This window comes from Pristis pectinata, chromosome 21, assembly GCF_009764475.1.
Source record: "Pristis pectinata isolate sPriPec2 chromosome 21, sPriPec2.1.pri, whole genome shotgun sequence".
In the NCBI taxonomy this organism is placed as follows: domain Eukaryota; kingdom Metazoa; phylum Chordata; class Chondrichthyes; order Rhinopristiformes; family Pristidae; genus Pristis; species Pristis pectinata.
The window spans coordinates 31,630,658-31,654,617 of NC_067425.1; the positions used below are offsets into that span (position 1 = coordinate 31,630,658).

General features: G+C 46.9%; 1 protein-coding gene across 1 annotated transcript; it reads left to right on the forward strand.

Moving 5' to 3' along the window:
- The first annotated feature begins 2,623 nt into the window (after positions 1–2,623).
- tmem120aa (transmembrane protein 120Aa) lies at positions 2,624–23,490 on the forward strand. Its single transcript, XM_052035171.1, has 12 exons — positions 2,624–2,790; positions 5,525–5,643; positions 6,190–6,306; positions 7,107–7,166; positions 7,251–7,346; positions 9,024–9,113; positions 13,051–13,116; positions 14,957–15,018; positions 16,217–16,309; positions 17,647–17,711; positions 18,490–18,558; positions 21,217–23,490. The coding sequence occupies exons 1-12, from the start codon at positions 2,728–2,730 to the stop codon at positions 21,331–21,333; spliced, it is 1,017 nt and encodes a 338-aa protein (XP_051891131.1). The 5' UTR covers positions 2,624–2,727; the 3' UTR covers positions 21,334–23,490.
- The last annotated feature ends 470 nt before the right edge of the window (positions 23,491–23,960 follow it).

Sequence of the window (23,960 nt, forward strand, 5' to 3'; positions counted from 1 at the left end):
AAACATTAAAAGAAAGAATCAATTTACTGGCCCCTTATCAGTTCTCAATGGCAATAACAACTTGTATTTATACAGCACCTTTAAGGTTGCTTCACAAGAGAAATATTTTGACACCAAACCACAGAAAGATTTATTAGAGTAGATGACTAAAACATTCGTAAAAGAGGTAAGTTTTAAAATATATGTCCACATATTTCACTCTTCACCACCCTAAGCATTTTCACATTGTAGGAAACAGGGCATCAATTTCCTCATAGCACCATCGGACAGTTAATCTCTTCTTGTGACGTGGATTGAGAACTAACCATTAGCCAGGACTTTGTAACTTCACCTTTGTTCAAGGTACTGATGTGGCATCTTTTACACCCTCTTGAGAGAATAAGTTGGTCCCAGTATAATACCTTATCTGAAAATGCAACGCTACTTCAGTATTGCACGGGAATATCGAGCTAGAATTCTGCACTTGAGTCTCTGGAGTGTAATTTATGAGCTTGAATGTGATTTACCGACTCAGTGCAAGGGGAAGCTTAAAGGTGGAAAGAGAAGTAGAGAAGTCTATGTTTTATCATGCATTTCTCATATGTTTCTGCTTCCTTCCAGGACCAATGATAGGGTTTGCCCACTCCCCACCTCCTGACCACAGGCCGCCACATCCAATGAATCATCCCGCCATTTCGATTCGAGGTAATTAACTGTAGTGTATTTTATCAAGGGTTGGTGGTGGGGATGGGGATGGGGGGGTGAAATGGATGCTTTGGGTGGGGGATGGAAAACAAATCAAATAGGTTGCTTTCTCCTTCACTGTGTCACACTTGTGTGTTGATGATCCTGGACCCATTCAGGCAAGTGGAGAGTATTCCATCACACTCAGACTGATGGGAAGTCAGGAGGACCAAAGGACTCATTTTAATTTCAAAAATTTTACTTTCTTTACAAAATTTGCAAATATGTAATAAAGTATATTCATTTGTTTGTTATTCTTAGTACAAGACATATTATTCCATTTATTTTATTTCAATTTTCCTTAAGCAACTAGTCCAAGGGTTTTCTAACACAGTTCCAGCCCCTCAATGTCCCCTTCGAGCCTTTGTGGTTGCACCAAGCATCAGTGTGCCCCTCATCACATGGTGCTGGGCCAAGGTGATGTGCCAAGACATTCAGTCACGGTCAACTCCTTGGACTGGATAAATCAGCAAGTTGTGGGCGTGGGATACCAGGCCTCTGACTTGGTCTTATAGCCACTGTGCTTATGTGGCTGGTGCAGTGGAATTTTGTGGTCAGTGAAGACCCACAGGAGGTTGATGATTGTTGTACACACTTGTGTACTATTATTAATCATGATATTACGCTGCTAACCCTGTGTCTGCGTGGGTTTCCTCCGGGTGTTCCGGTTTCCTCCCACATTCCAAAGATGTACGGGTTAGGAAGTTGTGGGCGTGCTATGTTGGCGCCAGAAGCGTGGCGACACTTGTGGGCTGCCCCCAGAACACTCTACGCAAAAGATGCATTTCACTGTGTGTTTCGATGTACGTGTGACTAATAAAGAAATCTTATCTTATGTATGGCTGTGTCCAAATGCCTTGGGTCTCCTACACCTGTACTTTTAAACTGTAAATGTTGGAAATCAAAAAAAAACAGAGAATGCTGTAAACACCCAGCAGATCAGCTAGCAGTTGTGGAAGGGTCAGATGAAAGCTCTTCGAGATGGGACGTTAATAGTTCTTTTTTCTGCCTGACCTGTTGAGTATTTTCAACATTTGTTTTTATTCCTGTAAAAAATATACTTAATTGGCTGCAAACCTTTTGAAACATCCTAGGGTTATGCAGGTTGCAGCAGACATGACCAGCAACTGGGCTGGAGCGCCCGGACCGGCCCAGCAGCCGCAGCCTGCCGTGGGCTGGAGCGCCCGGACCGGCCCAGCAGCCGCAGCCTGCCGTGGGCTGGAGCGTCCGGACCGGCCCAGCAGCCGCAGCCTGCCGTGGGCTGGAGCGCCCGGACCGGCCCAGCAGCCGCAGCCTGCCGTGGGCTGGAGCGCCCGGACCGGCCCAGCAGCCCAGCAACCGCAGCCTGCCGTGGGCTGGAGCGCCTGGACCGGCCCAGCAGCCGCAGCCTGGAGCGCCCGGACCGGCCCAGCAGCCGCAGCCTGCCGTGGGCTGGAGCGCCCGGACCAGCCCAGCAGCCGCAGCCTGCCATGGGCTGGAGCGCCCGGACCAGCCCAGCAGCCGCAGCCTGCCATGGGCTGGAGCGCCCGGACCGGCCCAGCAGCCGCAGCCTGGAGCGCCCGGACCGGCCCAGCAGCCGCAGCCTGCCGCGGGCTGGAGCACCCGGACCGGCCCAGCAGCCCAGCAGCCGCAGCCTGGAGCGCCCGGACCGGCCCAGCAGCCGCAGCCTGCCGTGGGCTGGAGCGCCCGGACCGGCCCAGCAGCCCAGCAACCGCGGGCTGGAGCGCCCGGACCGGCCCAGCGAAGCCCCGCCCCTGAAACTGACACACCGCCGCTTGCAGCCCATTGGCCAAAGCCCTGCATGCGCATTCGGCGGCGATTGTTCCCCCTGCGGTTCCATTGGGCAGGGCAAAAGAGGGCGGGACCACTCCTTACAGCCTGCGACCGTGATTGGTCACCGCGTCCTCACCCGGAAGCGGGCGGCCTGTTTTGTTTTGATGTAGCGCTCCTGTGGGAAAGGCGCAGCCGCAGCCAGGTCCGGGAAGGGGATCCGGAGGGAGCGGCATGGCTTTCCAGGAGTGTTGGGAGGAGTGGGAGCTCCTGGATAAGGATTACCAGACGTTGCAGGTGAGGACAATGCGCCTCCTCCTCCCCGGGCCGCGCCGCAAGCCGCCGATCCGCTCCCTGACCCGGGATTCAGAGTCACTGAGTCATCGGTCCCGCCCTCTGCCTGTCTCCCATTGGTCAATCGCTGGAGTCCCTTCCTCCTGATTGGCCGCACTGCCGTCAGTCCGGAACTGTGCTGATGAGGCAAGGTTGCTGCCAAGGGGCAGAGTTTATGGAGTCTGGTTTTAGAGCTGCAACGTGTCCCATCTTTAAGGGGAAAGCAACCCCTCAAATACTTCCTCTCCCCAATACACTGTCGTGTCGTCCCATCTGTACAGTTCGTTTAAAAATGCACTTGTTTTAATTCAGCATAACTAGCAAAAACCTGCATTACTGTTAAATTTCATCCTCCATTTTTAGTGATAGCTATACTTTGCCTTTAATGAGAGTTGTTAACAATCATCTTAATGCAGACTTAAATCTTTATATTTTCCTATCTTTGTGCAGTGACTTATTTCTGTCAGAGGCATAGGCAGACTTGTAGGCAGGCAGGGAGTGTGACTGATTGAAGTGAATTATATTAGTGTATAATATAAACATTTATCGTTTAGCACTTATGATGTATGTTAATAAAAAGATTGTGGGGAAGAAGTTGAGTAAGATCCCTGTAAAGGAGAAAAGCTGGTTGGTCTAGTTTTTTAAAGTATCAATATAAATTTATCTGAAATGCCATTTTATATGTTATGAATAAATTTACATTGACTATGTACATCAACATCTACCAAATAACACATTTTTACAGTTTAACAATCTGTGTCTTCTAGTGGTACTAATTTTAGGGGCAAAAAGAACTCGCTGTTCTTCTTTGAATGACATGTCAACTTATTGGATATCGGTGGCCATTATGTGGTAATTCATTTCACAAATCTGTTATCCTGATTTCCCGACTTCCCCTTTGACATTAGACTTCCTTTCTGTATTGTGTATTTTCCTGAGAGGCATTAAATAATTTTGCTTCCATTTGACTGCCTGGGGATGAGGTGAGTTTCAACCAGGCTTCGATAATGGGATGAAGGGGAACTTTGTTGATTGTAGTCTCCCAGATAAATTTACTTGCATTCCTATTGCTGTTGGCTGCTATTTAGACATGTACACCTCATCATGCACATTTCATGTTGTTTACGTGAAAGTTCAATCATTAGTGTCACCTCAGTAGTAGAACTTTTGCATTCAAATTTGAAGACTATAGACTCAAGTCCTCTCGGACACCGATATAGACTGGTGTATATTACATATAGAGAACCACATTGAAGGCGTTGACTTTCATTGAGGAGAAATGTTGGTCATGGCTCAGACAAAGTTTTGGTGGAAAGTGTCATTGAATCTTTTACATCCACCAGTGTAAGCCCAAAAGGCAGCATCTCTGGTTGTGCAAGTCCCCTTCAGCACTGCACTAAAATGTCAGTTTTAATCTTATGCTCATGTTCTGGAATGTGTCTTGAAGCTACAAACTCCTTTAACTGTGACTAATCTTATTCAGGTCACAAGAAGGGCTTTCGTGTAAAATAGAAAGTATCAGACTTGCATAATAACAACTATCCTTCTGAAGCAGGACCTAAGGCAAGTTGCAAAGCAAACCACAGGAGCTTTGTGATGCCTCTTTTACTCTAGCCAGAAGTGCTTGAAGCTGCAAGTCCGAAATGGGAAACATTTGCTGCAATCTACTTGATTTAATGTCTAACAAACATGTGATAATGTTTGGGATAATTTGCCCCATCTTTAGCATAAAAGCAAGCTTATGTTGGATGTTGATTGTATGTTGGCAAGAGATCTGTGATCTCTCAGACAAAGTAGAAAACAGAGAAGGCAGATAACAGAGGAACTTTGGACAAGAGGTTGAGTTCGAGACTGAGAAGCTGCTAAAGTTCTGCATCTCTAAACACTGACAGCACATGCAGGAGGCACATTGGTGCTGAAGTAGAGGGCCAAATATCAGCTAAATTTAAAATTTAGCAGACAGCAAGTTTGAGATTTATTCCAAATTGTATTGAGTAAAAGGATGAAACTTGTGCAAGTTAAAGTCCCAAGTTGTGAAAAATTCTATTTCTCCCATTTTTCTTGTTCCTTTCATCGCTTTCCAACACCACTTTTTTGGGGGGGGGGGGGGGGGTTGGGGGGGAGCGGAGGACTTGCTTTGGTTTGAAGTTGAAAATTTTCCTGAAGGAAGATTTGTTTGTGTGATTTTGTTTTTGTTGTTTTATATTTTTGTTACCTGCTTCCTAGTAGTGAAGTATATCACACGTGTAATCAAGGTAAAGCTGAGAGATCACAGATCTCTTGCCAACATTCAATCAACATCCAACGTAAGCTTGCTTTTATACTTAGGATGGGGGCAAATTATCCCAAGGCTATATACAGGAGCATTATCAAATGCTTGCTGAGCCACATAAGTTATGTCAGTACGGGTTACCACAAAGGTAAGTCATTGAGGTTTTCAAGAGAGAGGAGGGATTGGTAGGGAACATTAGGACATTGCAGGTCTTGGAGTCTCAAACCAAGTGTGGTGGAGGAAACTGGGGATTAGAAGAGTGTGAAGATCATGGAAAATTGTAGGTGCACAAGAAAACTTGCCTTTTCCATTTCTCTGCACCACTTATTCATCTGTGGGTTGAAGTTAAGTTGTCAAGCAAAATGAAGGGTCTGCAGCTGGTAAGTTTACAATAATATTTTCACTTTCTCTGGATCTGCTCCTCAGGAAACACACAAGCTTTACAAGCAGCAGTTAGAAGAGGTCATCAAACTTCAGAATTCCTGCCTCAGTTCCATTCAACGTCAGAAGAAGAAATACAAGGAACTCTCCAAAAATCTTGGACGGTAAATAACGTTTTCAGTAGACTGGTTTGTTTAGCTTTATTCTCAGGTGTTCCTGCTTCCTTTTCTGTTTCATATAGTGTTGCTGTCTTCCAGGAGCAAGAAAGGAAACAAAGTTAAGTGTGAAAAGAACTTGCATTTGTACATTGTATTACACGTTCTCCCAAAGTCCTGGACACTCTATTCTACGTGTTTAAATAGTTGTGAATCTTTTAACATAAAGGAGAAAATAGAGTTGACAATATCTGTGTTCATTGAGGGATAAGTGTTTTCCACAGTGCCTTATAATCTTCTACATCGTCTCAAACTGTGGTGCAATCTGCCCTCTCAACGTCTTAGCCAAGAGACAGCACCTCCGTGTTCAGGCTGTACTACATTGTCAGTCTAGATCATGATCCAGGAGTGAACCCTTGATCTTCTGACTAAGACTGAGGATGCAGCCGACTGAGCCAAACATGTTGCTGTACTGTCTCAGTGGCCCTCCCACACTGCGGTAGGATCGGGCAGTGTTTGTCAACCTGATTCCTGATGCAATTCATGTTCTCGCAGATGTGAGCCGTTAGACAGTGAGGAGCATACAAGAGACACAGAGTTCATCAAGGAGTTGATGAAGGAAAGGCAAAACATCTTCTTTGAAATGGAAGCTTTTCTCCCAAAGAAAAATGGGTAAGCACTGATTACGGAGAACCTTTCTGCGTGATCCTTTGGGAATCGTGAGTGAGTTTGTACTGTGGGGATGGGGACCAGCAATCAGTCTCCACACAATGTTACTTCTCACTTCCGTGCTCACTGAAGATTGATCTGGGGCACACCCTTAAGTCCCGCAAGTATTTGCTTGGAACCTGGGCAGTTGACCAGCTGGAAAACTACATTAGAACAGATCATCTGCCAAAACATAACTTTTTAATTGAAAACTTCCACCACTTCTATTTTAGAAGCAAAGAATTGAAGTTAAACATTGCAATAGGGAAGTAAACCTAAATGTACCCAGGCCACAGCTTTGCATGTGTCATCCTTTCCCCTGAGTTAATGGGAAAATTTCCTCTTATTATTGATTGTAATGAACTTCCTGACCATATGAACAGGGGTGATTGGTCAGGAAGGGATCCCATACAACAGCTGGGAATTTCGGTCCACACACTAGGATTGCTGCCCAGTTTACTCGAATATAATGCACTTCACTGATCCATCTCTTGTGTTTGCAAGAGAGGAAAATCTACCAGCAAGGTCCTGTCCTTGTCAGTGTGAAAAGCCCCCTGTGTTCCAGAGTGGGGGTAAGGTGAGTGGGTGGGTGGTGTTGCAGATTCCTGGCGTCTATGCAGCTTTGAGAGCTGCTGTGGGTATCGCCAGTGTCTTACCCACGCGGTGCATTATTGGTTTGAAAGCTGTGTCACTGCTCTAACTACTTTGCCTCGTTTGAGGGCCTGTATTCCCAGACACCCACTGATCGTCTTCTTCTGTTGCAGGTTGTACTTAACTCTGGTACTGGGAAATGTCAACGTGACTCTGCTCAGCAAGCAGGCTAAGTGAGTATCTGCGGGGCCCAGATCTGGATTTGTTCATCCCTTTGAACTTGCACGTGACTTTCTGCTGGTTTTCCACACTCCTAGGTTTGCCTACAAGGATGAGTACGAAAAGTTCAAGCTGTGTCTCACCATCATCCTCCTCCTCATCTCCTTCAGCTGCAGGTTCCTGCTGAACTCCAGGTGAGGTGTTGGTTGGCACGTAGTGTTGCTCCAACAAGTGTGGGGGGTGGCTGTCAGCCCAACGCCTGCACTCCACCCCCTCCTTCCACCACCGCCTGTCGGTGAAGATTGATGCCGGGATGTGTCGGATCCGGTTACTTTTGAACCTGCAGGTTCTTTCAGGGGTCCAGGAATGAGTTGAAAACAACTTGGTGCTTCACAAAGTTTTGTTGGAAAAGTTTAAAACAAAGAAACAGTCACAGAGCACATGGCACTAGCTTTACTACTGGGAGATGAGCTGAGACAAAAGGAACTAAAGAACTAAAGGCCTGGAGCGGGGGGGGGGGAGGGCAAGAGAGCGATTAACAAAAAAAAACACATCTTATACCTGAGATGAGAGGTACTTCTTAGATAATAATAGTCCAGTCAGGAAACCTATTAGATACCTGTGGCTAAAACCAACCAATGAGAAAACACGTATTCACCTGGTGGACGAACCAATAAGCTAGGAAGTGGCCATTCCTTGTGCAGCCACTTGAGGTGCATTAAACACTATACATGTTTAAAAAAAACTACTTAAAACAGTCGAATCCAACAGTTGCTCAAGCGTCTGCTTAGATTCTGGGCTGTCGAGCAGTTGGAAAACAACATTAGTGCAGATTATCTGCCAAAACAGTTTTTTTTATTGAAAATTTCCGTCGCTTCCACTTTGGACGGAAAAGTTTGAAGTTATGCATTACAGTGGAGAAGATGCTGGAAGGAAACTAAATGCTCTTGGACTACTGTGTTTGTGTGTTTGTGTGTGTGTGTGTGTGTGTGTGTGTGTGTGTGGAAGGTTGCCCTCCCCCTTTGCTCCAACCCCCACCTCTCAAGCTGGAGGGGCAGCGGTTACTGGGCATGATTCCAGGCCGCCATTTGCTCCTTGGGCACCTCCTTCACGTGAAATGTGCAACAGTTTGGTTTCAAGCTGTGCCAGACCCCGTCCCTCGCTCAGCGTGGGTGCTATCCTCTCAACCATGCCCCAGGGCTGAAACGCTGGCAGACTTCGACCTTCCTAACTGTGGTAGAGCGAGGAAGGCTCGGGGGTGCAGCTGGTCGAGCTGCTGCCTCTAGCTGCATGATTCAACCCTGATCTTGGGTGCTGTGTGCAGCAAGTCCCCCCCACCCCCATGACCACATGGGTTCCCTCCAGGTGCTCCAGTTTCCTCCTGAGTCCCAAAGGCATGCTGGCAGGTTAATCGGCCACTCTTTGGTTTAGTTAAGTGGCAAAGATTGAGGGGAGTTGATGACTAGGTGTGAGACAGAATAAGCTGTATGGCTACAGGGGAATAAGGAGCAGAGGGAGTGGGACTGACACAGCTAGCATGGACCCAATGGGCCAAATGGCCTTCCGTGTCTTAGCAAATAATCCCTGCCACGATAACATCAGAACTTCACTAACTTGGTCGGCCTGGGGACCCAGCCTTCCTGCCTGAGTAGCCCTCTGGATAAACCTGCAGAGCTGTTGAGGGAGGTCTGGTACTGAGCGGGTTGTGTACCCTGGTTCAGTTTGTGTTCTGATGCTCCACAAACCCAGTGACACTCATTCAGATTTTACATGTACTTAAATTCTGCGTCTTCATTCAACCTGGTGACTCAGTTGACAGGGATATAGTGCAGGTGATTAACTTATTACCCTTCGGATTTATTCCTGTGCAGGGTGGCAGATTCAGTGTTCAACTTCCTGTTGGTGTGGTACTACTGTACTCTGACGATCAGGGAAAGCATCCTCATCAACAATGGATCCAGGTAAGGCCATCTCCACCCCTCTGAGAACTGCATGAAGATCTCCTGTTCTCTGCTGATACATTTCTCACCTCTTCTGTTTCACTGCCTCAGTTGTACCCTGGATAGTCACTATCGTGTTGCTGAACTTCTCGATCACTCCAAAGCCTTGCACCGCCCATAAACCTTTAACCTTCCTCCTTTCCCATCATGATGAAGTCAAGACTCTTGCTCTTCAAGCTCTCACTGGCATAGACTACCTGAAGAGGCAACAGCATTTGCCATCATTACACTGTGAAACTGACAACAACTTTGTACTATGTATAGTTTAACATAGGAATCCCAAAGTGGTTCAGAACTTCTCCGTACACCGCTGGATTTTGAATCCTTCTCCAGAGTAGTAAAAAAAAAGCAATTAACAACATTTTCATTTACAAGCTAGTCTCACTTTAAAGTACAGTGAAAAACATTGCACTTTTTTGAGTTTTCAATGGCATCCTTCTTGGCAAAGCTCTGGCCCTAAGAAACTAATTTTTTTGTAGGTGGACTGTAATTTTCTCCCAGTGCTACAGTACTTACTGGCACAGATTTTGCTAGTCAAACACTGAAGTAGGCACCATATGTGAAGGGCTTGAAAGGCAAATGGGCCTGTGGAACTGTGCTGAATAAGTCTGTGTACAGCTCAGTCCTGGTGAGATTCCCGAGGCACGCACTGGGTGGGGTATCGACTCTCACATCCCGCACCAGGTTAGGTTCAGTGCGGGATGTGTGACCCCACACTGGGAAGAAAGGAAGGGGAGGTAAAATGAAACAAAATAATTCTAAATAAAATAATGATTAAGTTTTATTTATTCTTCTGTAACAGTTTTTAAATATTATTGAAAACCCAAGACCATTATATTCCTTTGTAGTCCTGACGGCCAGCAAAGCTGGGGGCAGGGCTTTGGGTCAGAGCCTCAGTTGGAAGTCCTGCAGCAGCTCGGCACGTCCGAGGTACTTTGGCCCAGTGCAGTAGGCCCTCCGTGTCTGGACCAGGTACATTAGGGTGTGGGGTGATTGTGGGCAGTGAGCCTTGGCCCACTGGATTTTGAAATAATCTCTTTTTTCAAAAGTATGTTGGCTTCTAAAATAACTGCGCATCTTTTGCAAACTTTATTTCACCCAGTTAGTTAAAGATTGCACTTTTTCCTTCATGCTTTGCTGTCCATGAGAATTCCTCAATGTGATTGGTTGCTCAACCAGCTGAATGACATCGCTGTTGCTGGATGCCAGTGATCCCTCTTGCAGTGGGGCCTGATAGCTGTAGGTGTTGGTAACAGATCGCTAGGTCCTCAAGGCTGTGAGCAGACACTCACTTTGTCACTGAACACATCCTCCAGGTTATTGCGTCTCAACATCCCTTTTGAAATCTGCTGAGCATCCTGCTTATTTTTGAACTTCACTCTTGTATTGTGCGTCTTCTGCTCAGATTTTTGATTTTTTTAAAGATGTGGGGAAGTAAATGCAGATCTGGGTAGATTCATATAGACTAATGGGCAGTTTAAAACCTGTTGAAATCTCAGAAGCACGAAGGTTAACCCACCGGACCTCTAATCCAGCAGCCAGGACTAACGTTTGAGGGACACGAGCTGATCCTCTGTGGATGTTGTCCTTGGTCTGCACCTTTGGCATCGACAGGCCATCCTACTTGACCCGTTGCCCCTTTGACAGTGTGGCCCACAGCCACCCCTCCACTGGCTTCCAGCTGTAACTGGAGGTCACCGGTAATGGCTCCTCGTCCCATTCCCTCAACCTGGTGCCCTGCAAGGCCCTCTCCTTGTCCCTCTCCCATTTCCCGTCCTCAAGCTGCCTCTCAGCAATATCATTTGAAGATCCAGCGTTACCCACCGTGTGGACATTGATGCTCCGTCTCCACCCCACCACCCTCCATCATGTCCAGACTGTCAGAATGCTCGCCTGACGTCCAATACCGAGCGAGTCAAAATCCCCTTCGGCTGGACACTGGGAAGAGCAGATTGTCCACCCTCCCTAACATCAGCTTCATTCATTAGGCTCCACCTCCATCCCTTTCCCTGAGGTCAAATCAAACTGTTTGCAGTGCTGGTGTTTGACCTGAGACCAGCCTGGGACCCCCCCAACCAATCCATCACCCTGTTAAACCTCCTGTGGTCAGACCCTGTCTCTGTTCTCATTTGCTGCTGGAACTCTTATTCTGCGCTGAAGTGCTTGTTGGCTGCTCCTGTGCACTCCCAGCTCTCCTGCCTCACTCTGCCCTCTGTAAACATCCAAAACTCTGCTGCCCATGACTGTTTTCCAACTCGTACCTGGTCGTTCATTAGACTCGTGCTCACCGGACTTGTTTTCACCTCCCTCAGTGGGCCTGCCCTCTGCAACCTTTTGCTCACCTGCTGAAAGATGTGGCTCGGTGTTGTGTTTCCATTGTAAAGTCCACTGTGAAGCCTCTCGAGGTTCAAGCACTGGCCGTTGTGATTGTTAAACTGTGGAGGTATCACAGCCCGGTCCCAGTGCTGTCTGCAATTGGAGCATCTCCACCAGGGGCCGCTGTTTCACCGCTCTGCAGTCAGGTGTACCCCAGATGTTGTGCCTGACGCACTAGAGACATTACTGACAACTAGTGAACTTAGCTTTTATTCAAACACTTCAAAGACAAGTATTCACAAAGAGACACAAGAGACTGCAGATGCTGGAATATGGAGCAACAAACAATCTGCTAGAGGAACACGCCGGGTCGAGCAGCATCTGTGGGGGGGGGGGGGGGGGAAGGGAATTGTTGATGTCTCGGGTCGATACCCTGCCTTTACTCCCGACTTCCTCCAGCAGATTGTTTGTTATACAAGCACTCACAACTTGCACAGTATTATTCCCCTTCAAGGCCCGTTCAGTCTAGGACTTGAAGTTCCCTTGTCCTCTGAGGCCCAAACGTGGGGCATCTCCTTCTGGTCCAAGGTCCTCACACCGAGTTCCAGGGTTCGGTAAGGAGGTAAATCCTGTTTCCAAGACCCATCTCCCTCTTGTCCCTTCTGTTCTCCTCCATTGAGATGATGGCACATTGACAGTCCAGTCCTGCTCTGACCCATTCCATCCACCTTCGTCTCATTACTACTGGACTATTGGATGTTACATTGCCATCTTCACCTACCACTTTAATTGTGAAGCACCTTGGTTGTTGGTAGTGAGCCAATCAAGTACACCGAAGCACAAGATTCTCCTGATAGCTCAGCCAAGGCCTTCACGCCTCGAACTAGGAACCAGGTTAGCTCTTCTCCCTGCTGTTGATGTCCTGGATTCCAACCTCATTACAGCCAAATTGCCAGTGTCTTCGTGTGTGTCATTATTTGGCCCTTGGTTGTCCTTTCACTTGTGCTAGTCTGGTTTATCCTGCAATTGAGTCATTATCAGTTCCTTGCTGGTAATTACTTAGCATCTTCAGAGTACATTGGGGGGCCCTTACCCACATTCTGCTACTTGCCCACACACTAGGGGCAACTTAGTGTCCAGTTAACCTTCCAATCTTTGGGATGTGGGAGGAAACCGGAGCATGGAGGGGGGCGGGGGGAAGCAGGAGGGGTTGGTGGGGGGAGCCACTGCAGTCACAGATGGACCATGCAAACTCCACACAGACGGCACCCGAGGTTGGGATTGAACCTGGGTCTCTGGTGCTGTGAGGCAGCAGCTTTACTAGCTGCGCCACTGGAGGCCGGTGTTCTGCAGCCGACGGGTCACAAGCCTTCTGCGTAGCAGGGGACGGGCCGGTACGTGTTCAGTAACCCTGGCTGCTGCCCCACAAGTGCATCAGTCTGGGATCAACAGGTACAAATGGACAGGGAACCCAACCATAACAGCTCGGTGCTGCGGGGGCACGCCACTTCTGTGGAATGGCAGTTGTTGCTGAGGTTTTATCTTGCTATATTAATTAATTACGGTTCCACATTTTCCTCAGGATTAAAGGCTGGTGGGTGATGCACCATTATGTTTCGGCTTTCCTCTCAGGGGTGATGTTAACCTGGTGAGTACAGCTTCCTAAAGTGTGGTCAGATCGGAAGCAATTTCTCCGTCTCCTAATGCACTTCCCGTGGGCCACAGTGCCATTTTTTTTAAATGATGTGCCCCTCACCAGAGTGTGTGGCGGGGGGTAATGGGTGTGTTGACAGTGGGGGAGAGGAGTTGGGGTGTGTGGGGAGTGGGGAAGGGGTTGAGGTGAATAGGAGAGACACAGAGCAGTGTGGAGATCCTGCTTCTGCTTTCCCTCTGAGCTCGGGCTAGGGCTCGTTACATTTTCCCCACAATATCTACTTCATCCAGGAACAGTCTGACCAAAAGGATTTTAAAATTCTCTTCCAATCTCTCTGTATCGCTCAGTCTTTTCCCCTGTTTACTTGTCACTTTTGTGTCTGACTGTTTATCTTATTTACTGGTCCTTTCTCTCTCTGTCCTGATGTAACCCCGACGATTCCTCCCCCCCCCCCCCCCACAGATGCTGCTCTGTTGCTCTGTTTCCCAATCACTTATTTCCTGCACCATCTATCTCTGCCACTGTTATTGCTGACGATATCTGTGCAGGAGCAGGGGTGGATTTTGTGTACGATCCCTCAGTGACCTCGGGAGATAGATAGATTTCTTTATTGAATGGAGGGATGTACATCGAAACACACAGTGAAATGCATCTTTTGAGTAGAATGTTCTGGGGGCAGCCCGCAAGTGTCGCCACGCTTCTGGCGCCAACATAGCACGCCCACAACTTCCTAACCCTTACGTCTTTGGAATGTGGGAGGAAACCGGAGCACCCGGAGGAAACCCACGCACACACGGGGAGAACGTACAAACTCCTTGCAGACAGCGGCCGGAATTGAACCCGGGTCGCTGGCGCTGTAACAGCGTTACGCTAACCGCTACACTACAGTGCCTGCCCTATGACAATGTTTGTGCAGTGGGCACTGGATGCATTTGCTTCCACGTCCCCTACACTGATCTGGTGGCATGTGGAGCTCCATCAGCGGGTGATCTTGCTGGAGGGGCTTTAAATTTGTCCAGTCCATAAATTACAGGCAAAATCTTCACTGCTTGGGACCCATAGAACAGTACAGCACAGGAACAGGCCCTTCGGCCCGTGATGTCAGTCTTAACCATGACGCCAATCTAAACTAACCCCCTCTGCCTGCACACTGTCTGTATCCCTACATTACCTACCTGTTCCTGTGTCTATCTAAATGCGTCTTAAGCATTGCTATGGTATCTGCTTCTACCACCTCCCCTGGCAAGGTCTTCCAGGCACTCAACACTCTCTGTGTAAAAACCTGCCTCCTTTAAACTTTTCTCCTGTCACCTTAAACCTATGCCCTCTAGTACTTGACATTTCCAGCAAGGTAAAGAGACTCTGACTAACCCCCCCCCCCTCCCCCACCTTAATGCCTCCCATAGTTTTATATACAGCAACACAAAAGGTGCTGGGGGAGCTCAGCGGTTCAGGCCGCAACTGTGGAGGGGAGTGGAAAGTCGACGTCGGGTCCTGATGAAGGGTGTCCACTCAAAAAGTCAACTGTCCATTTCCCTCTGCAGATGCTGCCTGACCCGCTGAGCTCCCCCAGCACCTTTTGTGTTGTCTGGGTTCCAGCATCTGCAGTCCCGTGTGTCTCCATTCTCTCAATAGACGTGAGGAGAATCGAGGTGTACGGGAAGGTAGAGCTGAGGTACAAAGATAAGCCATGATCTTATTGAGTGTAACAGTTGGCAGCTGCTTCTGTTTCTTGTTCTTTGTGTAACTGGGCATCTAGTTAAAATCCTGGAGTCCTCTGTGTCCAGTTTTTACACGCTGTGCAAAATTACCAATTTAACTTTCTTGTTTTCAGGCCTGACTCGAAGATGTACCAGCTCTTTCGTAACCAGTTTCTCTCCTTTTCCATGTACCAGAGTAAGTACGTTATTGCTGCACACTGAGTGCCGCAAGATGTCCGACATCTCCGGTACCCGGTCCTTCTGGCCTGTTGAGGCCACCACGTGCCCACCATGTGTGCTGAACTTGAGTTCTTGCTGCTCTCTCATTCTGTGTACAGTTCCTGGGAGGCATGGGGAGTTGTGTCCGGAGTTGCGTGATTCAACCTGTGGCATCTGAATAAGCTGAATAATCCAGTTGAAGTTCATCAATTCATCCCTGCAAAATTGATTCCCTTTTAGAGACTCTTCATCCTATTTCTGAAACAGCCAGCTGCCGTTAGTAGATCTTCAGTGTGTTGTCACTCCTCGTAATCCAGTCATACAAACATACATTCAAACGGGTGAACGTACAAGTTGAAAGTGGCCCATTTGACCCCCTGAGCTTGTGTTGCCATTCAATAAGATCGTGGCTGATCTGATCGTTATGTTTCCACATACCTGCCAACTCCCCCAGTAATCCTTCACTGCTGTTCCTCTCTCTACCCATTCAGTAGCCAGAACTACTGTCTGGCTCCGTGTAGATGTGCTGTGTTTTCCTTTGTCTCTGTGAATGTCACATTTCTGGGGGATGTTTCTGAGGGGATGGGACAAGGTTATGTGGAACGTCAAGGCTGAGCCATGTAATTCTATGGATTCGACTTGATCCTTTAGCCGAGGCTCGTGGTGTGGCCTTTGAGCTCCTGACTGGAGGTCTGGCACCCACAGGTGACCCACAGTGCAGGTGACAACTCTTTGGGGACACGTAAAAGGTTCCGTTACACCATCGCGAAGAAAAGTACATGGATTCTCTCCTGTTGATTGCTCAACCAGAGTTGACCTGTACGATCGGTATGCAAGACAAGTTTTTCACTGTACCTCGGTACAAGTGACAATAATAAACCAATTCCAATAATTGTACAGGGCCGGATGTGGGACTTGCTCTGTGCAAGCTGTCAGCTGAGTTCCCTGAGCTGTGATAGTACTGTGTCTGTACATGGACTGATAATTTTATCTCTTGTAACATTGAAGCCACATGTTTAACTCGCTGTGTGGAAGGGGACTCAGAGACACTCTCCCTCATGGTACAGTGGTACAGTAGGACCTTTTAAACCATACTCTTTGCAGTAAAAGATACACAAAGGTTATATTTCTTGGCTGCCTGTGGTCCTGACCCATTAACTGCTTGTGTTGTGCAGGCTTCGTGCAGTTTCTGCAGTACTATTATCAGAGTGGATGCCTGTACCGACTCCGAGCCTTGGGGGAGAGACACAACATGGACCTGACTGTAGGTGAGTCCACTCAGCACCAGCTCAGGTAAGGGAGTCGGGGGAGGCTTGTGGAGGATAAAGGCAGTGGTAACAAGCTGAATACTGCTTGCTTAAAATCAGTGCAATTACCTCTGTTTTGTTTATCAATACATTTAATTAACTGCATTAACATTCAAAACGAATTTACACATTTTAGCGGCTAAATAATCTTTTGAGTCTCTGTGCCTCGATTGTCTAGATAAGGGTGGTGACTGGGAGTGATGATTTCACAGACCTGGATAAAACTCCTGGAATTTTGCCAATCACTTAATTGATCACTTTACATTTCTACCTAGTTCCTTTAGATAACATGACCTTATGAAGGAGTTGTATCGTGCACCTCGGCAGTAATTACTGTAGAGTAATAATTTAACCACCAGTTAACACCTTCAACCTGTTGCTAAATCTTAGTTCTGGAGACTATCTCATTTCCTGTATAATTCCTGGAGTCAAACAGCACAGAAATGGGCCTCTCAGCACACTGAGTCCACGCCAACCAAGCATCCCTTTACCCTGTTCCCATGTTCCCTTCAGCTTCCCCCCCCCCCGATTCTACCCGCTCCCCTAACACAAGGGGCAATTTACAGTGGCCCATTAACTTCCCATACACCCAGGGAGCTGGTAAGTTGGGTCAGGATGTGTGCAGTCGAACCTGTGGCTTCTTAATAAGCTGAGCACTCCCGTTGATATTGACCAGATCATCACTAGAAAGTCCATTCCCTTTTAGAAACTAATCCCATCTCTGAGTGATGGTCAACCTGCTGCCTGTAGGTCTTTAGCTAACAGTGAGTTCGGCTGGTGTGAACGTGTAAGTGTCCAGTGCAAGGACTATCCTGGGGCAAGGTACCCATCGCAGTTTCCCCACCAAAGGGCTGGTCTTGTGCTTGTCCTTGAGAGTCTGCAGTTGCGTGTCGAGTGAACCTGTCCCATTCTCTGCAACTCCTCCCGCCAATCCCTGTCCCATTTCCCCACACTGTGGATGTCACCGTTGACCTTGTTGCAAGACTGATGTCATTGGATTTTAGCGCATGAAGGTGAATCAACAACAGTGCTGAGGTGGAGGATTCAAAACAAGCCTTGTGCATAATGGCGTGGGTTCAAGGGTTTGCACGCTACCTCTGTCCCTGTTACATAATTACAGCCGGGAGCTGGTTTAGTACAAAATCAACATTTTATAGGCCACAGTCTCTGTGATGATACAAAAACAGAACTCTCTTAAAGACAGTATTGGGTTCAATCCAACATGAAGTGTGTTTTGGTTCTTGGTAAGAGTGAGCCCTTATCCAAGACTGACTGGGTTCTGGGGTTTGTCTTTGCAGAAGGATTCCAGTCGTGGATGTGGAGAGGCCTCACCTTTCTCCTCCCATTCCTGTTCTTTGGTCATGTGAGTCGTTTTGAAATATTTGGTATTGTTGGATCTGAAGCCAAAGCCAAGTCCCAAGTCCAGTCCCTGGTTGGCCTTGGCAGCAGGGAGATTCATCCAAGCTTTGGACAGGGTACATCGGCTGAAGTTGCCCCACCTGGTGGCCAGTGCTGGGAAGTGTGCTCCATGGCTGAGTCAAGATTGGACACATGACTCCATGGCCTTGTATACAGCCAGGGGCTGTGTCCTGCGGTTGTGCACAGAAAACAGTCACAGGCACAAAACTATAGAAGGTTATCAGCACTACAGAAATGTGTGAATCAATAGCTCCTGAGAGGAGACGGGAAACGCAACGAGAAACAATCTGCTGGAGGAACTCAGTGGGTTGAGCAGCACTTGTGGGAGGAAAGGAACTGGTAGTGTTTTGGGTCGAAACCCTGCATCAGGTGTTGGATCTGAGCCCCAAAATGTCGATCATCCATTTCCCTCCACAGATGCTGCCTGACCCGCTGAGTTCCTCCAGCATCTTGTGCTTTGCCCCCCCCCCCCAGCAGATTGTTTGTTGCTCCAGATTCCAGCATCTGCGGGCTCCGCTCTGGACTTTTGGGGTAGTATTTCAGCAACTCAGCTGAGTGCAAAGGATGTGGGTCCCATGTGTCTAAAAGGGGGAGGAGTCCCTATGTGCCACAGGTATCCAGGCCCTGTGTGCAGTCCCCTCCCAGTGGGGAGAAGTTGTAGGCCAACCCCAGAGCACTGCCAATAGGCCATCTGCTAACCTGATGCTTCTCTTGCTTTGCAGTTCTGGCAGTTATTTAACGCAATCACCTTGTTCAAACTAACAGACCATCCAGACTGTAAAGAATGGCAGGTAAGCAAAGCATGAGGGAGATTTATCCATGGGTTATATAGGGGAAACATTCTGTATACAACCTGAGCTCCATGCAGTGACTTCATAAATACTTTGAAACCATGCTGTAGGTTTTACTGTAATAGGGAAAACCTCTACCAATAATTTGGGACACAAGTTCAGAGAGTGCTACACAGTCAGTGGGTGAGGTCTGGTTATGGAAGACTTGCCTCTTTACACAGAGGGGTGGGAGTTGAAGTCTTAGACTATACATTTAGCTTTGTCCCAGCTTATTCCTCATTAAGACAGCTGAGTGTAATGTCTTGTGCTGGGTGTCTCCTCCTATTGTGAGGGCAGTAAAGCCAATGTTGTCACTTTCTGCTGCTAGTTACCGAAATGTTGAGAGCTTCTGTGGAAATATGGATGCCCTGACCCAGCACTCTCTTCTGGGGATGGAGATTACTGTTAAGAAACCACAGTGTAGAAATTATCTCTGCGATTTTTATCAGACAAAAATTTAACATCAGTTCAACCATCTCCAGTTCTGATGAAGGGTTGCAGGCCTGAAACATTCACTGTTTCTCCTTATACAGTTGCTGCCTGACCTGCTGAGTGTTTCCAACACTTTTTTTTTACTTTTGTACCATCTCTGGAAGATCTAAAAAGAGTAAAACATCTAAATGTAAAAGCAGTACTATGAGATTCTCCAGTTAATAACCTTCCCCCTCCCCACCCCCGTCCTACAATCACCATCAGTATTTTTTTGCACCATTAGCTTGGCGATGGATGTAGGATCTATCTCTTTAACTGGTCATTGACCACGGGGATTGTCACCAGCTTCTCTTGGTCCTTTAGCAAGATTCTATGTGAGAGACACTCAGCCTTACTACTAGCCCTGATGCACAACAGAAATAGAGGTGGCAGGAGCCTGGTTGGTAATGGCAGGGTTACAACTCTCACTAGTTCAATAACAGAAGGAACATTTGGCTGGAGTTGTGTCTGCTGCCCAGCTAACCCTGGTGATAGTGCACTGATGTCAATGTGGAGTATTGTGTGCAGTTTTGGTTCCCTCGCCTAGGAAAGGATATACACGTCACTTGAGGGAGTGCAGCAAAGATTCTCTGGAGTATAAAAGAATTAGTGGTGAGCTCATTGAAATTCTCAAGGTTGGATGCAGGAAGGGTGTTCTCTCTGGCTGATGAGTCTAGAAGCAAAGGTCAGAGTCTCAGAGTAACGGGTAAACAATTTATGATTCTGATGTGGAGACATTTCTTCAGGGGCTGGTGAATATTGGGAACTGTCTACGCTGGATGGCTCTGGTGACTTGGTCATTATTTTGAATGAACTCTGGGCCAGAGCTTTCTGTACATTAAAGAAATTGAGGGATGTGGGGATAGTGCGGGTAAATGTAGCCGAGGTAGGTCAGCCATGATCTCGAAAGTCAGAACAGGCCTGAAGGGGCAGATGGCCAACTCCTGTTCGTAATCTGTATTTTCTTGTATTCTTAAAACTGCACATTTTACAGAACATTCTAAGTAGTTAATTAAGGCAAATACCAGTGCGATTTCTGGGATGAGTAACACACAGAATAGATGCTTAATATAGTCTTTCAATCAATCTTCTGGAGGAGAAGACCCCTATAAACAACCACCTCCTGCCAGTGCCCTGGGTGAGTTGTCACTGGGTGTAGATGTATGAACCGTCTACCCACAAAGTGGCCCTTAGCCTTTTACTTGCTTCGTGAGAATCTTACACTGCAGGTCTCTTCTAGTGTTCTGCATTTGGTACTGGTAAGTGATTAGCTGGTCCCCTAGATACCTTCTGCAATGGAGAAGGCAAATACCTGACTGTTGTTGGGAAGTGCATTACTTTTTTCTCTGCAATGGGTGGTAGTGCTGCATCCTAGTGGCGCCTGAGATGTTTATGTACAGACTGTGACTCACTCGAGGCCAAGTGCATTGCCTTGCAAAGTGCCACAAGGTATTTCCAACAGACCTTTGTTCAGTTACACAAATGCAAATGCATTGTTACTTCATTTGGACAGCTGTTCTGGGATGGGGAGTGTGGCTGGGGGCCTCGGGTACAGAGTGGGGCTGCTTTACTTGCCGTGCATGAATTAAATATAATGCTTGAACGGTAACCCAACACTGAACAGAGCTCCGCTTGATTTCTGCAGCTGATAAACAGCTTTACTGATTTCAGTAGGGATCACTCCTCAGGCAGTGAGATTGAAGGGTCTAATGGGATCTTGTACACGAGTGAGAGTGAGCTGGTACACCTACTAGTATGAAAGTGGCCCAAGCAAATGGGTTGACAATGTTAGAGTCATACAGCACCAAAATGGGCCCTTCAGCCCACCATGTCTGTGCTGACCTGATATGATCGTGCTGACAAGTTGTCACTTTCACCCTGTTCATACAATGGCTCCTACTTTAACCCTGCTGCTTGTTCTCCCCAACCTCCAACTCCCAGTATCGAGGATAACTCGAGCCTGTTTCTGTAGCATGACAGAGTGATGAATGAATTAACCCCAATAAACAGAATTAGTTGAAGGTGCAGAGCTGCTTTTGCCTTCAAGGGTAGAGTTTTTTTAAGCCCCCGGTTGTAGCTTCAAAGGACATGATGTCTGTTTCCCCTCAGTTCCCTTCAGTCTAACCCTCTACACTCTCCTTGTTGCAGGTTTCCATGTGTGGCATTACCTTTCTCGTCCTCTTCCTTGGAAATTTCCTTACAACAGTCCGTGTCATCTACCAAAAGCAGAAGCAGAGAGAGGAAAAAACCAACAAACAACTGTGAGACAGGAGAGAGCGAGAGCTGATCCAGTGATTGTCATGCACCCGTTTAAATACACTGTGTTGTGTTGTAGCTTTTTCTTCACTGCCCCGCACCCATTCTAGCCAGGTCACACTACAGCTGGTGTGTGGAGTATATCAGTTCAGGAACTGACTCTTGTTTAAATGATCACAGAATAAAATTGTGCAGGCCCACTCAAGAGTACATCAGAAGTACAATCTAGTGTTTCTGCCACATTATTTATAGTTACATTGCTGGAGAAAGGATTGGCAGTGCTACTGTGTGGCTAGACTTAGCCAGCAATGTGTTTTCAGCCATTCCACATCCAGTACCATTTGGACTTCCACACGTGTGCATTGAAGTGTGAAGGTCCGATTCCAGAGCACCCAGCTTCCACCCCACCTCCAGACTTTCCTTCACTGTGGCACTGAGGAGAGGGGCTGGATGCATCTGATCTAGTTTACATTAGGAATGGCCAGGCTCAGTTGTTGGAATGGTGTTGCTGCCATGGACTTGAAATCTAAAGTTGATTTGAATAGATTTTAATGTCTCCTTCTGAGTTATTTAAAACTGTTCACAAGCACGTGATAACCTGGGGCACGTGCCCAGCTCTCCTCTGAGCACACTCTGCCTCAAGACACTTGGGTGCTAAGGGTTGGCTTGTACCTTTGTCCCTTTCTAGAAGGGTAGAGGAGACTAGGTGGTGGGCCAGTGCCAGGTTGTCTCCTGCACAAGCCACCTAATGCTGGAAATCTGACAAAAACAAACACTTGAGGGCAGGTGCACCTGTGGAAAGAGAAGAGTTAACATTGCAAGTCAATGGCCTTTCAGCAAAAGGGGACGACTAGATACTGCTTCACCTAGAAGAGGGAAGGCTGTCGCTGAGGGAAGGTCTCCTCAATGGATTAGGGGTTTGTAATTGCTGAGTGACCTAACAACCTTGGATACACTGGCAGATAGGTGGAGAAAGGATAGATGGGGAGAATTTAAGTACTTCATTATTTCACTCTAAATTAGCCCTTTCAAAGGTAAAAAAACAAATGGTCTTTGACGTAAAACTTAGCTGGTTCTCTCTCCACAGCTGAGTGTTTCTAACATTTTCTGTTTTTATGTTAAGTAATTTTTTTTAAGGAAAGGCCTGGATTTGCAGATCATGGTCAAAATAAAGATCTGGAGCTGAGGTTTTGTTAACAAGGTTCTTAGCTGGATTTTGATAATTTAATCAATGGTCAGATTCAAATAAAGACTTTTTTTAAAATAAAGAACTTCCTGGTTAATGCCTTTGTGATTTGCATTTGTATTTGCAAAACAAAAAAACCTTGCATTGATAAAGTACTTCAGCAGGAAGCTCTTTAGCTTTGTCTTTATTTATAAGCAGTAATTCTGGGAATTTCAACACCTTTTTGCTTTTTTGAATGCACCAACATGCCTGTACAACTAAAGTGTTTCAGCACCTCTTTGCAGCTGGCAGGCAGTGGTCTCTCTGGAACACCAGGTGCAATGGACACAATCTTGATGCCATCTTCATAGATCACTACAGCCACAAGCAGCCAGTGAAGTGGGTTACAGCACCCTGGGCTCCATGTGGTCAGTCAAGAAGTCAGTCAAGGATTTTTGTAAACATTTTAATCATTTTGAAGACAAATTACATGATAACAGGTTTACACACAAAGCCTTATGGAAACATTAGAAACCAGAGCAAGTGACTAAATTTAGAGAGGGATAACGATTCTACATTCAGTCAAGGGAAGAGATTAGGAAATTTACAATGAATGTTGTGCTTGTGTCTGGAAAAATAAATTCATTAGTAATAACATGACTGAGGCTTTACATTAATGTGTATTGGCAATTTCAATAGATTCTAATTGATGTACAAAAGGTTAATGAGCCCAAGGCCAAACAAATGTCTGGAATTCTACATTTCATACAGGGCCACTGTGGACAATGCATCAACAACATGTACATGTACCCCAACTGGCTCAGCATGACTGGCAGTACTCTGGTAACAGGGAAGTTATTTTCTTAGTTATCATTAAATTGGGTGCAGAAGGCCTACAGATACAAACTTGAGCTTCCCCAGTGAGCATTGGCAGCTCCCTCATAGATTTCTGCAGGCTGCATGTCTCATTCAGAATGAGCAGGGGGGGGGGGGGGGGGGGGGGAGGAGAACAGCAATGCTCAAACACTCAGACCAAGTCAGTCAAGTGGGCAGCTTTAGGTACCATAGCATATAAACCAATTGAGCAGCTAACCCCGACTTTTCACAAGGAAATGGACACAGTTTGGGTTATCTGCCTACAGTACTTGCAAAAAAAAAGGTAAAGCACCATGTGAAGAGTAGCATACACTGGCTGAGCTCCAGCTTTAAAATGAATGGACTTGTAGCCTGTGAAGTTAATTTTAGTAATTTGCTTTGCTGAGCAATGCCCTAATCTCCCAGTCATAGCCCGAACCAGCAGTCTGACTGCCAACCCAGCCTATGCAAGGTCTGGGATGACTCTGCTCATTAAGAGATCCAAATGCATCCTTCTACACCGTCCAGTCAAACAACATAATCAGAGCCTCAAAGTAATGAGGCATTCTGAACTAAATAAGGGATGTAGGTTATTTTACTGTGTACAACAAGCCTC